Genomic DNA, 12,179 nt, shown 5'->3' on the forward strand with positions numbered 1-12,179 from the left:
GGTCTGAAAGAGGAAGGTGACTGTGCCCAGCACCTTTGGGAAGGCCATACCATTAGCCTTGCCCCAGCCAGCCCCCGGGAGACTTTTCATTCAGTATACAAGGGCTGGGGTCATCTTAGTTGCATCTCAAACCCTTGTGGGATGCTGGCCCACTTCAGGGTTGTGGCCAGGTCCTAGAGCCACACCTTGGGCAGGGTCCAAAACCACCCACTGAGGCCACTACTGAGGCTGGGCCCAGGGCAGTCTGGATGACCCTCTTCTCTAACCTTTACCCTGATTGTGGGATACACAGAAGCTTCTGTTTTAAAAAGGTCAATACTAAATCAAGTTTTTAGGATGGAGGAATACAGATGAATGGAAGTTTTTTTTTTTCTTTCTTTTTTATATAAAATGTAAGGAAATGTTTCCAAGTTTAAAGTTCATGAACATATAAAATATAATTGGGCCCTGTCACTGGAGTCTGATTCTGAGGTCCTACATATTGTTCTATTGTTCTGAGGAACAGACAGCTCTTTTGCTACAAACCTGTTGGCAAAGAGGCTGTACTCCATGAGTACATGTTCTGGACACATGACTGGTCTGCAGCACCTCCCAGGAGGGCACCCAGTAGGGGCAGGCCAAGGGCACTGCACGTGTCACTGGGATTGGGTCTACTTCCAGCTAGCCAGGTGGGGCGGAGTGTGAGCCCTCAGTTTGCCCATAGGAGTGGAGCATCCGTATGGCAGCAAGTGACCTAGGCCTCAGAGGAGGACTGTGGGGCCCCCCGGAGCAGCAGAGCCTGGTAGGTAGGGGAGCTGAGGAAGCGAGGATAGGAGTCCCGGTGCATAAGCGTGTAGATCTGCAGTTGTGCATCATCAAATGTGTGTGCAGACGGCTCCTGCATCTTCCTATTGATGCCCTCTCGCACACGGGAGTCCAGGCTCACCTGTGTGGTGGGCACCAAGGTCAGGGGGGTGCCCTTCCCAGGCCACCCCCACTCATCCCCGCAGCTGGCGCACCTCCTTGGGGGACAAGATGGACACATAGTCCTCGTAGATAAGTCGTGCCTTCTCGTCCACCACATGTTGGTTGGCCTCTGCCTTTAGTTCCTCACAGGCCAGCCAGAAGAGCATATTCTCTTCACTGTATTCTGTACGCAGAAATGCTCGGAACACACTGCGGCCGGTAGGACTATGCATCAACTTGTCGAAGGACTGTGCCCAGCTCTGTACCTCCTCAGGGCTTGGTGGAGTGCTGCAGCCATCAGGGCCAGACCATATCAGACCAGACACAGACAGACAGACAGACACACACACACATACAAAATGGTGGCTGTACTCACCAAACTTCACAGCTGGGGAGGGGCTGCAGCTTGCTTTCCCGAGTGGCCTGCCAGGCTCGCTGCCGTTCTTGGTTCCTAGTGGCAAATGAAAGTGGCACTACCTTATGCAGCTGGGTTCTCCACATGCCATGTAGCTCTATGTGGGCCTTGGGATATGGATGTCTGGCACAGTAAGTAAACCTGCTGCAGCAAAGGGAGCCCCTAGAATCTTCACACTTTCCTGCCCCTCACTAAACTAGCTTATCTGTATTGCTGTTCTGGTTACCATTATGGCTTCTTTCCTGGTCAGCAGTTGGTCTCAGGTTCTTGGTGCCCCTCCACCTTCCTGTACAGCTGGGTAGGACTCTACTCCTCAGCCTTGTCTCAGCTCATTAATTTCTTGAAGAGGCCATTGAGGGAGCCACACTAGGCCCAATGTCAGCAGTATGACTCATTGGCTGATACAGGGAGAAAGCCCCTCCTATGTATCCATACCTGTCCAGTCCTAGATCCTGATCCCTGCGCCTCTCTCTAAGGAAAATGTCTTCTCTGTCAGTCCATGCCCAGCTGGCCTTTTTGCCAGCTCAACCCGAAAGGTGTGAAAATAATTCAGTCCCCTCCAAGCCTGGCTTCTCAGCAGCAACACAGCTCAAGCTTTCTGCTCCTGTCCTATCCCTTAGACTCATAACCAAGTTCCCACTGAACCCTAACTATTCATGCATCAACCCCTGTTGTCTTGCCTGCACACAGGCCATGGTGGCTTGTTGTTCAGTGGATCCCACTTTGGGTCCCTCAGTCTATGTAGGGCCCAGGTCTCTGTAAGGTGAGAAACTTCCACCAACTTTCCCATTCCTAGGAAACCCTCCCTGTTGCTACCTGGAGGCTACTCCTGCCAAGCCAAGACCCCAAACATCTTTCTGCCAAAGGCTAACTGTTCCTTTGTCCCAGTTTCTGCTCAGATGTGCCCCACATTTCAGTCTCTGGTCTGGGCAGTTCTCAGTGGTCTGGCCAGGTGTATGGTGAATACATGGGTGCTATGTACATGCAGTTTACCTGGCTCCTACAGAGAGCATATCCACAGGACACCAGGTAAAATAGGGCCATACAAAGTCGCCTAGGGAATTTGCACCACCACTACCAGCCAACAGGGTTCAGCAGTCTCTGGATAGGGCTATGTGGTGGCAGGGGCACCTGTCTGAAAATGGTTTCTTGGAAGGCTCTGGAGAACAGGCCACATCTGGCCATACCACTGAGAGCTTCCCAGATGACCCTCCTTAGCACCACATACTCCAGTGCCTCTGTTTTGTGAGCTGCCTTCCAGGCTCACATACCCTACTTCAGCCTCTCTTATGCTGTCACCCAGGCTCACATACCCATTCTGTGGCTCACGAGCCATGTATCCTAGCCCATATACCCTGGATCTGCCCAGTGAAAGCTGTGACATGTCCCCCTCCCCCAAGCCCTCTGCCCCAGGTCTACATACCAAGAGCAGCTGCAGCAGCAGCACCAGCACAAGCAGCAGGGGTTGCGACTTGGGGGTCCTGGGGGTGCTGCATCATGGCTGGACATCGAGGGGGGCCTGTCTGCCTCCTCTGGCCCTGTGTGCTAGGGAACAGGGAGCCACCTCAGCTTCTAGTCCAGAACCCATTGGACCCCATGTCTCTGCCCACCTACCCAACTGGCTGTGCCCCCAAGGGTATGACCTCTTGGGCATCAGGTGTTCAGGAACCATTTGGGGTGGGGAATGGCATACCTGCTTCTCAGCCTCATGCGGGGTGGGCATGGGTAGATGAAAGGTTGTCCAGGCTCCGTGGTGCCAGCTCTAGACCCTCACTGCAGCCTGGGAACCTAGGTGATCTGGGGAGAGGTAGTTCTAACTGAGGTCTGTAGCCCTGGCTCCCCTTGAGCCCTCTGCCCTCCTCCCCCAGGACTCCCTTAGAGGGACCCCCATCTGAGCCCTGCTTTATCCTTCTACCCCAAGCTTGAGTGCTTATAACAGGTGGAGGTGCCTAGGTCAGTGAAGAGGGGGCTACTGCCACTGGACCTCCTAGATGAGGCCCCCACAAGGTTCCAAGACACCCTATCTGCTCTGCTCCTGAGAAGCCGGAAGCCTGGGTTCCTCTTTCTTGACTTCCGGCTCTTAGCCCCTCCCAGAGGGACTGGAGTTGGTATGGAGGGTGCTAGACATTTTGACCCCACTCTCTTTAGGGGTAGGGAGGTGGGTAGAGTTGCTGCCCTGAGGACTGCAGAGGATTAGGTTCTGAAGCACTGTTATTAAAGTCGGACGTAGAATAGGACTTCCTGAAGGTGTGAGGAATGGGGGCATGCACTGGTGAGGATGTGTGCTCAGGGAACAAGTTTCTATGGTCCTCAGCCATGTCAGCTACTAACCCTCCATCCTGGTTTCCCTCTGTCTCTCTAGGATACAGAAAGTATGTGTGTACTATCTATGGAAGCTAGGGTGGCAGTGTGGGGCATCAGCTGCACAGATGGAGCCTTGGGCTCTCTTTGCGGGGGGTTTTCACCTGGTTTATCCTTTTTGGTGTTTGGACTGTACCTTGAGGGGGGAGTGTTCGGGAACCTTCTAGGCCACTCAAAGCTGACCACAAATTCCAGTGTTCCCAGGGTAAACAAAGCAAGATATCCAATCAGCACCCTGGCAGCAGTTCTGAATGCCTCCCCTCCCCCTACCTGTGCCCACTTCTCCAGAACTCAAGTCCCCTGCTTTGTCCACTTCCCTCTCTCTCACCAGCTTGGGGGCTCACTTTACTTTCTCAATTTCCACCATCCTATTGCCCCTCTCCCCCAGCAGAGATCTTGTAATCCTGTTTCTGCCTGAGCTGGCGTCTACAGGCTCCCAGGGCCTTGTGAAGGTAGCAGTGAAATGGGAAAGTGAGCTCTGTACATTGAGGGGAACCTCACCACCTGTCTCTTCCTGAGATGATGAGTTCCCAAGTCTCCAGCAAGCACACCAGGACACGAGTTGAACTGAGCTTCTAGTGAAAGGAAGGGGTGTGGCAGAGCCTGAGATCTGGCATCTCCCTAGAGGGCTCTTCTTCCTCCGCACCCCACCCTGCACACTGTCCCTCAGAGGCCTCACCACCAATCAGCTGACTGGACAGGGAACCACATAGGGTGTGGGCCTGGGTACTGGGGCCCAGTGGGTGCAGAGGTGGGAGCCTTGCTCTTTTTCCCAGCACAGGTTCTTGTCCTGGCTCCCTGCACCCTTCTCAGGTCAGTTGGGACCACCCATGTCGCCCAGGGTGCCCTCCCTTCTATGGGAATGGGGGGTAGGAACGAGGACGGCATGGGTTCTTCCTGCCCCTTATCCAGGAGGGCTCATTCCCTTCGGCTGCCCCTTAGGCTTTGGCCTCCAAGTCTGGGCTGAGAGGCCAGATGCAGCAAGTCTGGTCCCTGGGGACAGACGCTCCCTGGGGAATGGCTTCCGCGGTGCTCCACAGAAGGCGAAAGAACGGCCAAGCCCATCCAGTCCAAAAAAATAAGAAAATGTGGCAATTCCTGAAAAATGTCATAATCTTTGGGAAGGGGGCTGACAGAGGGACACCATTCCTACACTTCATCAGTGCCCCAGCTCTGCCTCCAATGCAGGCCAGGCCTCTCTACCATGGCCAAGCCGGCTGCCCTAGCCCACCTGTGGATGATGGGCCCCCATCCACTTCCTGCTTTCTGCCCGTGGGATCTTCTGGAGGGCTTGTCTCTTTGCGGTCCCTCTCGCAGGCTCTGACGTCCCCACCCCTTCCTTAAGGAACTCGCCATAGTGCCCCACTCACCAGTGACCCAAAGGCGGATGGGGATGAGAGGGCCAGGTTCGATCTGGGCCCCACCCTGGTTGCCGAAGGGGCGTGCTCCGAAGCAGCAAGCACTCCAGAGACCTCAGGAGGCACTCCTGGGCGGTCCGGAGGTAGGTGGGCGTGCGGAGTTCCGCTCCACTGGGGCTGGGGCTGGGGACGCAGCGCCTCCCCTGCAGTTCGCAGGGCAGAAAGGTTGGCGGACCCAACTCGAGGGATAGGGACCGTGGCGGACCGGGTGTCTCGTGTGGCCCCTCCCCACCAGGCTAGCGGGGCGGGAGTCGCGGAAACCTGGGTTCTTCCGGTCCCCACCTTTGAGCAATCACTTCCCAAGGCTCGGAGCTGAAAAAAAAAGGGGAACCTCGCTACGGCTTACCCTCCCCCACGCGCAAGGGGTGGGGCTCGAGTCCCACAGTGACCCAGGTCCACGTGGACCGGTCGCTTAAGTCCTGGACCGGAGCCGGCGCCCACACAGCCCGGGCCAGTCCCCTGTCTAGCGCTCCAGGCGCTCTCACCGCCGCGTCGCGTCCGGGTGCCACAGCCGCTCCGCCGAAGTCCCGCTGGTCGCCGGGGAGGGGGCGCAGGCGCAGTGCGCAGGCGCCTCCGCGGCACTTCCCCAAAGAGAGGGGCCGGGACTTCCTTGAGTAGGAGCAGCTGCTGGCCCGCCGTGCCCCGCCCCGTCCCGCGCTCCATCCGCTGGTTGCGAGTCGCCCCGCAGTAGCGTGGGGTGGCTCTGAGGGGTGAGGCGCGAAGACAGTGAGCTGATGGCGCCCCGTTCTGGTCAGCTGGGTCCACTATTCCATTCAAGGGGTCGTGCAAGTGGGTCACCAGACCTGGACCCCCTGTGCTTGTCTGGGTAAGAAGAGGACTGATCAACCCTTTGCCTTTCTGAGCCTGGTCTGTAACGTAGGGGTCATGAGCCTGCCACCCTGCTGTGGAGCTTGGTGGGACTGCGGGTCCTGGTTCTTGCATCCAGTCAGCCCAAATGTCTCTAGGGCCTGGCTGAATTCCTACTGACCCCTCAAGCTGCTCCAAGATAGCCTTTGCCACAAATGCCCTGCGCTTTGGCCAACTCTGCTGGTCCCTTGTGATTGGGTGCAGATGTGAGTTACCTCATTGTCCCAGCATGCTCTGGGCCAGTGTCCAGAGGCCCTGACCCTGCGTTAGACATGGTCTGTAGAGTGTCTGTGGTACCTCTTGCCATGCCATGTGACTCCCACCCTCCCCAGCTCAGGAACACAGCCTGATCAGTTCAGGTGTTTAAGATCTTGCTAACAAAATGTCTTACAGTTGCTTAAGTTGTATGTGTGCACACACCACACAAGTCAGAGAGGCAAAGCAGAAACTTCACATGAGCTCTTCATTCACCTGACAAGCCCTTGGAAACCCCTCCCCCGTTGTGGACTAGGCAATGAGGTGGACAGAGTAGCCTGGAGCTGACTGCAAGGGGCTAGGGTGGGAGACAGACAAGAAGGGGACTGGTGGCACAGGATATGGCAGCTCAAACCCTTTAATTCCAGCTTTTGGGAGGCAGGAGCAGGTGGATTTCAATGACTGCAGGCAAGTGGGACTACACAGTGAGACCCTGTCTAAAAGAAAAAAGAAAAGAAAGGGACAGGGTAAGAGGTGAGGAGGAGAGCTGAGGAGGAGAGGGTGTTGCCATGATGCTCAGGGCACCTAGCTAAGCAGAGATCAATGGATGAGAGCCTGAAGCTGCCAGGCTGCCTGTAATGTATACCCAAGGACTTGATGACTTGACCACAGAAACCTGTGGCTGCCACACTGATGAACCATCAAAGCTGGACAGAGACCAGGAAGCCTATCTGGACAGGAACAGTTACTCTAGTCTAGATATTAGTCCTGAGAGGCAGGTACAGGTCAGGACAGGGAGGCCCAGTGGAAATGGGCCAGCACCTGGTGGAAGCCACATAACATGGCTGATTCTTCAGTGTTGTCTTTTTTTTTTTTTTTTTTGTAAATTCTTCAGAGGATACAGTCTATTGGGCCTGTGCTTTTGCTTCTCTGTAGGGTTTCCTTCAGGTAGAGGCATCCTCTGGCACTTTTCCTAGCATCATTTGCAGACCCAGTCCCTCCATGATGTGGAGATATAAGGAGTTCCCTTAAGATGATCTGACACTTTATTTTTGTTTTTTTGAGATAGGGTCTCCCTGTAGCCCCAGCTGGTCTAGAGCTCCCTATGTAGACCAGTGGCCTTGAACTCACAGAGATCCACCTGCCTCTGCCTCCTGAGTGCTGGGATTAAAGGCGTGCACCACCACGCCTGGTGGGTGTTGTCTTTCTATTGTGGGAATAATGCGTGTGTGATCAACTGGCTGTGTGTGGAAGCCAGTATGCTTCCCCTGCTCAGGTAATTTTTACACCCCTATCCCCTCGTTCTCTGCCACCTTAGGTCTGCTGTCCACTCCATCATTATCTTCCCCTTGGCACAAGTCAGGCCCCTAAATCTAGGAGGCAACCAGGAGAGTTCAGCATGTGATGCCAGTGGGGATAGAACTTGATCCCATTATGCTCTGCTTCAGCACAAGAAACCCAAATTCTTCAGAGGATACAGTCTATTGGGCCTGTGCTTTTGCTTCTCTGTAGGGTTTCCTTCAGGTAGAGGCATCCTCTGGCACTTTTCCTAGCATCATTTGCAGACCCAGTCCCTCCATGATGTGGAGATATAAGGAGTTCCCTTAAGATGATCTGACACTTTATTTTTGTTTTTTTGAGATAGGGTCTCCCTGTAGCCCCAGCTGGTCTAGAGCTCCCTATGTAGACCAGGCTGGCCTCGATCTCACAGAGATCCACCTGCCTCTGCCTCTTGAGTGCTGGGTCTAATACCACTACATCCAGCCAGTCTAACACTTGAAACAGAGCTCTTAGGCCAGTTTTACTAGTTGTTTCAGAGTGCTGACCTCTGTTCTCAGCCCTCTGCCATCATGTAGCTGTATGGAGTACTCACTTTGTGGGGTACTCTATAAACCTTCAAATATCCTTATAACCCCCATTTTAAAGATGAAGAAATGCAAGGTCAGAGAAGTGATGAAACAATGTGTGACTTTACTGAACAGATAGTCTTTCTAGGCACTTGGCCAATCGCCAAGGCTAAAATCCTGGGGCTTAGACTGCAAGGAGGTCGGTCAGAGGAGCCCAGGGCTGGCTGTCATCCGGTGCAACTATCTTCAGAGGTCTGCATTTGGATGTGTGTGACCATCACTCCTGGATGAAGAGCCTGCTTCCCTTTGCCGTCCATATCCCTGACCAAACCCACCATCTCCCTGCCTTTGCCCTCCTTCCCCCGACTGAAACTCCCTTCCCTCCTCCTGGGAGCTGCTTCTGACTTGTGAATGTTGCAGTCTGGGCTTGGATCAAGGCCCAGGACAGAAAGGGCAAAGGATCAGGTGCAGGGGGAGAAGGGCTGAGGAAACAGAGAGCTGCAGAAACTGGCCATCAGTGAGCAAGATTCCTTTTGGATCCCAGTTCTGATCTCTTTCTCACTCTCCAGATCTGTTTTCTGCTCCATGCAGAGCCAGTGGGAGCCCACTTGCTGGGGCAGGAGCTGACTACTACCTTGCCGCTTCCCCTTCTGTGCAGTTTGCTGAGTGGAAGCTGGGAAGGAGGAAAAGGAAGAGGGACCAAGAGACTACAGGCTCTGCAAAGATCTCATGCTGGGGAGAAGAGGAAGAGCTGCCTAGAAGCCAGTATTTTCAGAGTTCAGTGGTCTGAACAGGATGGGTGACTTCCTTCCTGTGTTTCATGTTTGGTGGGCTGAGTGGGCACAGGAGGTTATTCCTGATGAAAGGGAGGCCAGAGGGTGAGTCTTCTGTTCTACCACTCAGGGACCTTGGAGGGCGGCATCCCATTCACGCTCTTTTGGTCTTCAAGGCATGGCTGGACTATCCAAAGCCAGCTTTGGCTTTGTAGTCCCAGAATGCCACCCTAGTCCTCAGGTAGAATGACCCTAACTCTGGAAATTGCCCTGACTTCTGGAGGTGCTGGTGCCTAGGCAGACGCTTCCCTTGTCCTTTTACACACTGGGAGCCCCCGTGGCCCTGGAGGGCACTGGTTGCCTGATGGGTGCGGGCAGGGTTGGGAGATAGGGGTGCCCTGTGCCATTACTTTGACATCCACCCATTCACATTTCCTTGTCAGAAGAGCCCCTCTCTTGCGCCCTGAAGTCTGTGACTGTGGTTGTGGGAGAGGTGGCGTTCATGCTTACCCCTTCCCTGCTGGGGGCCTAGGGGAAGAAGAGGGAAAAAGACCGGAGAACCCTCCGAAAAGAACTTTATGTGGGATGGTGGGGAGCCCCTGCAACCCGGGGTCTCTGTAGGTTGCAGTCAACACTAGAAGAGGCTGCCATCCACGGGCTCCTCCAGGATAGTCTCCACATGCCTCCGCTGTGGAGAGAGGGGCTGGAGCCAGTGTATGGCGAGGCCCAGGGCCCTCCCCACCCATTTTCTAGGCTTACTGGCACCTCTCGTTGGTCTAGGGGATCTGGGATCTTTGTAGGCTTCAGTTGCGGTGGTAGGAAGAGTTCTAGCCGGATGGCAGCGCGCGCGGATCCCTGCCGCTGGATCAAGAGCGTGATCTCCTCCGCCTGCGGACATCAGCTAGCTGAGGAACACTGCAGGCCAACCAGCCGCGACCCGCCAACTGCCCCCTCCGGCAAGCGGGTGGGCCGACTTTCCAGGACACTCCCTGCCCTTGGCCTTCTGCCCACCCGCATGCGGGTGTAGCGCAGCTGCAGGGCGCGGACTCGACTGCGGGCCTCCGCTGCTTTGAGAACACCCAGGAGCCGGTTCTGACGCTCAGCTGGCAGCTCGAACGCCTGTGTCCACGTGCGTGGGTCCGGCATGCAGTAGGGCATCTCCACCGACTACCGAGGAAAGATGGAGGCGGCTGGGGCCCCGTCCTCGAGCAGGTCACCAAAGAGCAGGTGGCGGTGGTGCTGCATGGGAAGCATGGCCGCCAGCCCCTCCTGAGACAGGGCCCAGCCTGGCTTCTGAGGCTCAGCTGTCCGTCCGCCTTTCATGTGCTCAGAGGCTCAGGCTCCTGCTCCTGGTGTGTTCCTCAGGGCCTGCTCCCTTGTTGTTCCTTTCACTCCTTTCACTCCAGGAGGTGGCATGCTCTGGTCTTTGGAGGAGAGAGGAAGTCCAGCCGGTTAGGAGACCATCATGGCTCCAATCATCTCAGCGGGACTTCCCGTAGCCATCTAAGGTGCCACACCTCTGGCCTTTACATCTGTCTCTGAACCTTTTCTAACTCTAACACACATCTCCATTAGCGGCTTACCACACATCTGTGACTTGTGTCTGACCTTGCTCATAGGCAGTCAGCCATGACTTTCTGATCCACTCAAGTTTAGTAATGGACCCTACTCAGGTCTGTAGACCCCATGGACTGTTCTGTGTGCCACTGGTGGACTTTCATTATGCTCCATGGCCTCCGCGACTGGTCATGGGTCATTCAGTGTCCCCCACTCTTGAGCCCCAGGGACTGGTTTGGTCTGGCCCAGAATCCCTAGCATTTGACTGACAGAGTTGAGAGCATGGCCCTTTATGGTCTCTTGGGTGGAGGATCCCACCCTGTGTTTGTGTCTACACGTATGTGCATGAATATACTTGTGGAGTTTACAGGTGTGTGTATGTCTGGGTCTGTGTGTAAGGGTACAACACAATCTCTTTCCTTCTGGCCTGTCCCCTCATGGGTGGAGATGTGGGGAACAGAAGCTAGAGAAGAGGCGACAGAGGAGGAATAGCCCACAGAAAGAAAGGAAACCCAGCTTAGCAACGGTTCCCAATCCAGCCCCAGTTCCTGGCTCCCGGTGGGTGAGAGGTAGAGACACGTTGAGAGCTCTTCCCCAAACTCACACACCTCCCCACCCATCAAACAGCCCAGAAGCCAGGCCTCCCTGCCCATGCTCCACACACCCACTTTCTGCCTCACATACTTTTCTTCCTTTTCCGTGGAAAATGTACCTCAGTTCTGACACTCTAGGCTTATTGACTCGGTTGCCTAGCAACTTGGAGCCCCCCCTTTTCCCTCACCTGTTGGAAGCAATCCCTATGCCTGAACTTGGTCTTGGGTATGTCATGTGTCCTGCCCAAATGACTGCAAGTCTTTTGAGCCTGGGTCTCAGATACACAATTACTGGTCTTGTGGCCTGGTGTTTGGCTGCAAAGGCTCTTTGGACCTAGCTTTCTGGATAGGGCTCCAACAGGAGACTTTTGTGGCTGAGGTCCACCTTAAGCACTTGTAGGAACTCAAGACCCCTTTTCAACAATTCTGAGGCAAGTTTGGGACCTCAGGGGTTCAGAGGTCTCTCAAGATGAGAAGAGTTTTGTTAAGTCCTAACACGTTCTGGGCCTTGGATGGCAGGTCCTAGAGTTCTATAATCTACTTGCACCCCGACTGTATGCTGGGTGTGGTGGTGCATGCCTTGGATGGCAGAGGCAGGTGAATCTCTGTGAGTTAAAGGCCAGCCTGATCTACATAGTGAGTTCCAGGCCAGCTGGGACTACCAGGAGACCCTGTCTCAAAAAGGCCAAAAAAAAAAAAAATAGAGACTCTAATTCACTTCTCAGTTCTATAATTTACTCATATGTTAATTTCTCTGTATACTAAACACACATAAGTTGTGCTAAAGTTAGTGTATCAGTTTCCTTTCTTTTTTAAAAAAAATATTTATTTTTTTGGCTGGGCATGGTGGCTCATGCCTTTAACCCCAGTACTTTGGAGGCAGAGCAGGTGGATCTCTGTGAGTTCAAGGCCAGCCTGGTCTACATAGTGAGTTCCAGGCCAGCTGGGCTACAAAAAGACACATATATATATATTATTATTATTATTATTATTATTATTATTATTTTGTCTTTTTTGAGACAAATCTACTTATGGCCCCAGTTGTCCTCACTATGTAGACCAGGCTGACCTTGATCTCAATTTTTTTTAACAGCATAGGGTAGGGCTTTTTAAAAAATTTATTATTTTTATTTTATGCGTATGCATGTACTGCCTGCGTGTAGGTAAGTGCACCCATGTCGTGCAATGCCTGTGGAGGTCAGAAGAGG

At 54.1% G+C, this 12,179-nt stretch overlaps 3 protein-coding genes across 5 annotated transcripts in view; 1 reads left to right on the top strand and 2 right to left on the bottom strand.

Moving 5' to 3' along the window:
* Positions 1 to 376: 376 nt before the first annotated feature.
* Rgs19 (regulator of G protein signaling 19) lies at positions 377 to 5,764 on the bottom strand. 3 transcript variants are annotated; one of them, XM_008843327.3, is made up of 8 exons: positions 5,625 to 5,764; positions 5,092 to 5,451; positions 4,223 to 4,296; positions 3,054 to 3,157; positions 2,784 to 2,905; positions 1,322 to 1,396; positions 999 to 1,233; positions 377 to 925 (listed from the first exon to the last, which is right to left on the bottom strand). In XM_008843327.3, exons 4-8 carry the CDS (start codon positions 3,081 to 3,083, stop codon positions 734 to 736), a joined length of 654 nt encoding a protein of 217 aa, XP_008841549.1. In that variant the 5' UTR covers positions 3,084 to 3,157; positions 4,223 to 4,296; positions 5,092 to 5,451; positions 5,625 to 5,764; the 3' UTR covers positions 377 to 733. The 3 variants fall into 3 exon arrangements, with proteins under 3 accessions (XP_008841549.1, XP_008841548.1, XP_008841550.1); XM_008843326.3 differs by lacking the exon at positions 4,223 to 4,296; XM_008843328.3 differs by lacking the exons at positions 4,223 to 4,296; positions 5,092 to 5,451; positions 5,625 to 5,764 and adding an exon at positions 3,858 to 4,155.
* A 34-nt stretch (positions 5,765 to 5,798) lies between these two features.
* The window catches only part of Oprl1 (opioid related nociceptin receptor 1), a 27,506-nt gene continuing 21,125 nt past the window's right edge, over positions 5,799 to 12,179 (top strand). Inside the window, exon 1 of the mRNA XM_029568428.1 lies at positions 5,799 to 5,965. Coding sequence (XP_029424288.1) covers positions 5,874 to 5,965 — 92 coding nt within the window. The 5' untranslated portion in view covers positions 5,799 to 5,873. The remainder of the gene's footprint in view (positions 5,966 to 12,179) is intronic.
* Positions 9,328 to 10,496, bottom strand: Lkaaear1 (LKAAEAR motif containing 1). The gene is given in 4 exon segments (XM_029568424.1): positions 9,328 to 9,349; positions 9,428 to 9,571; positions 9,573 to 9,709; positions 9,833 to 10,496. Coding segments are annotated over 4 exon segments (615 nt in total). The 5' UTR covers positions 10,145 to 10,496.

The sequence above is a fragment of the Nannospalax galili genome, unplaced genomic scaffold (genome assembly GCF_000622305.1).
Source record: "Nannospalax galili isolate Female #2095 unplaced genomic scaffold, S.galili_v1.0 scaffold160, whole genome shotgun sequence".
In the NCBI taxonomy this organism is placed as follows: domain Eukaryota; kingdom Metazoa; phylum Chordata; class Mammalia; order Rodentia; family Spalacidae; genus Nannospalax; species Nannospalax galili.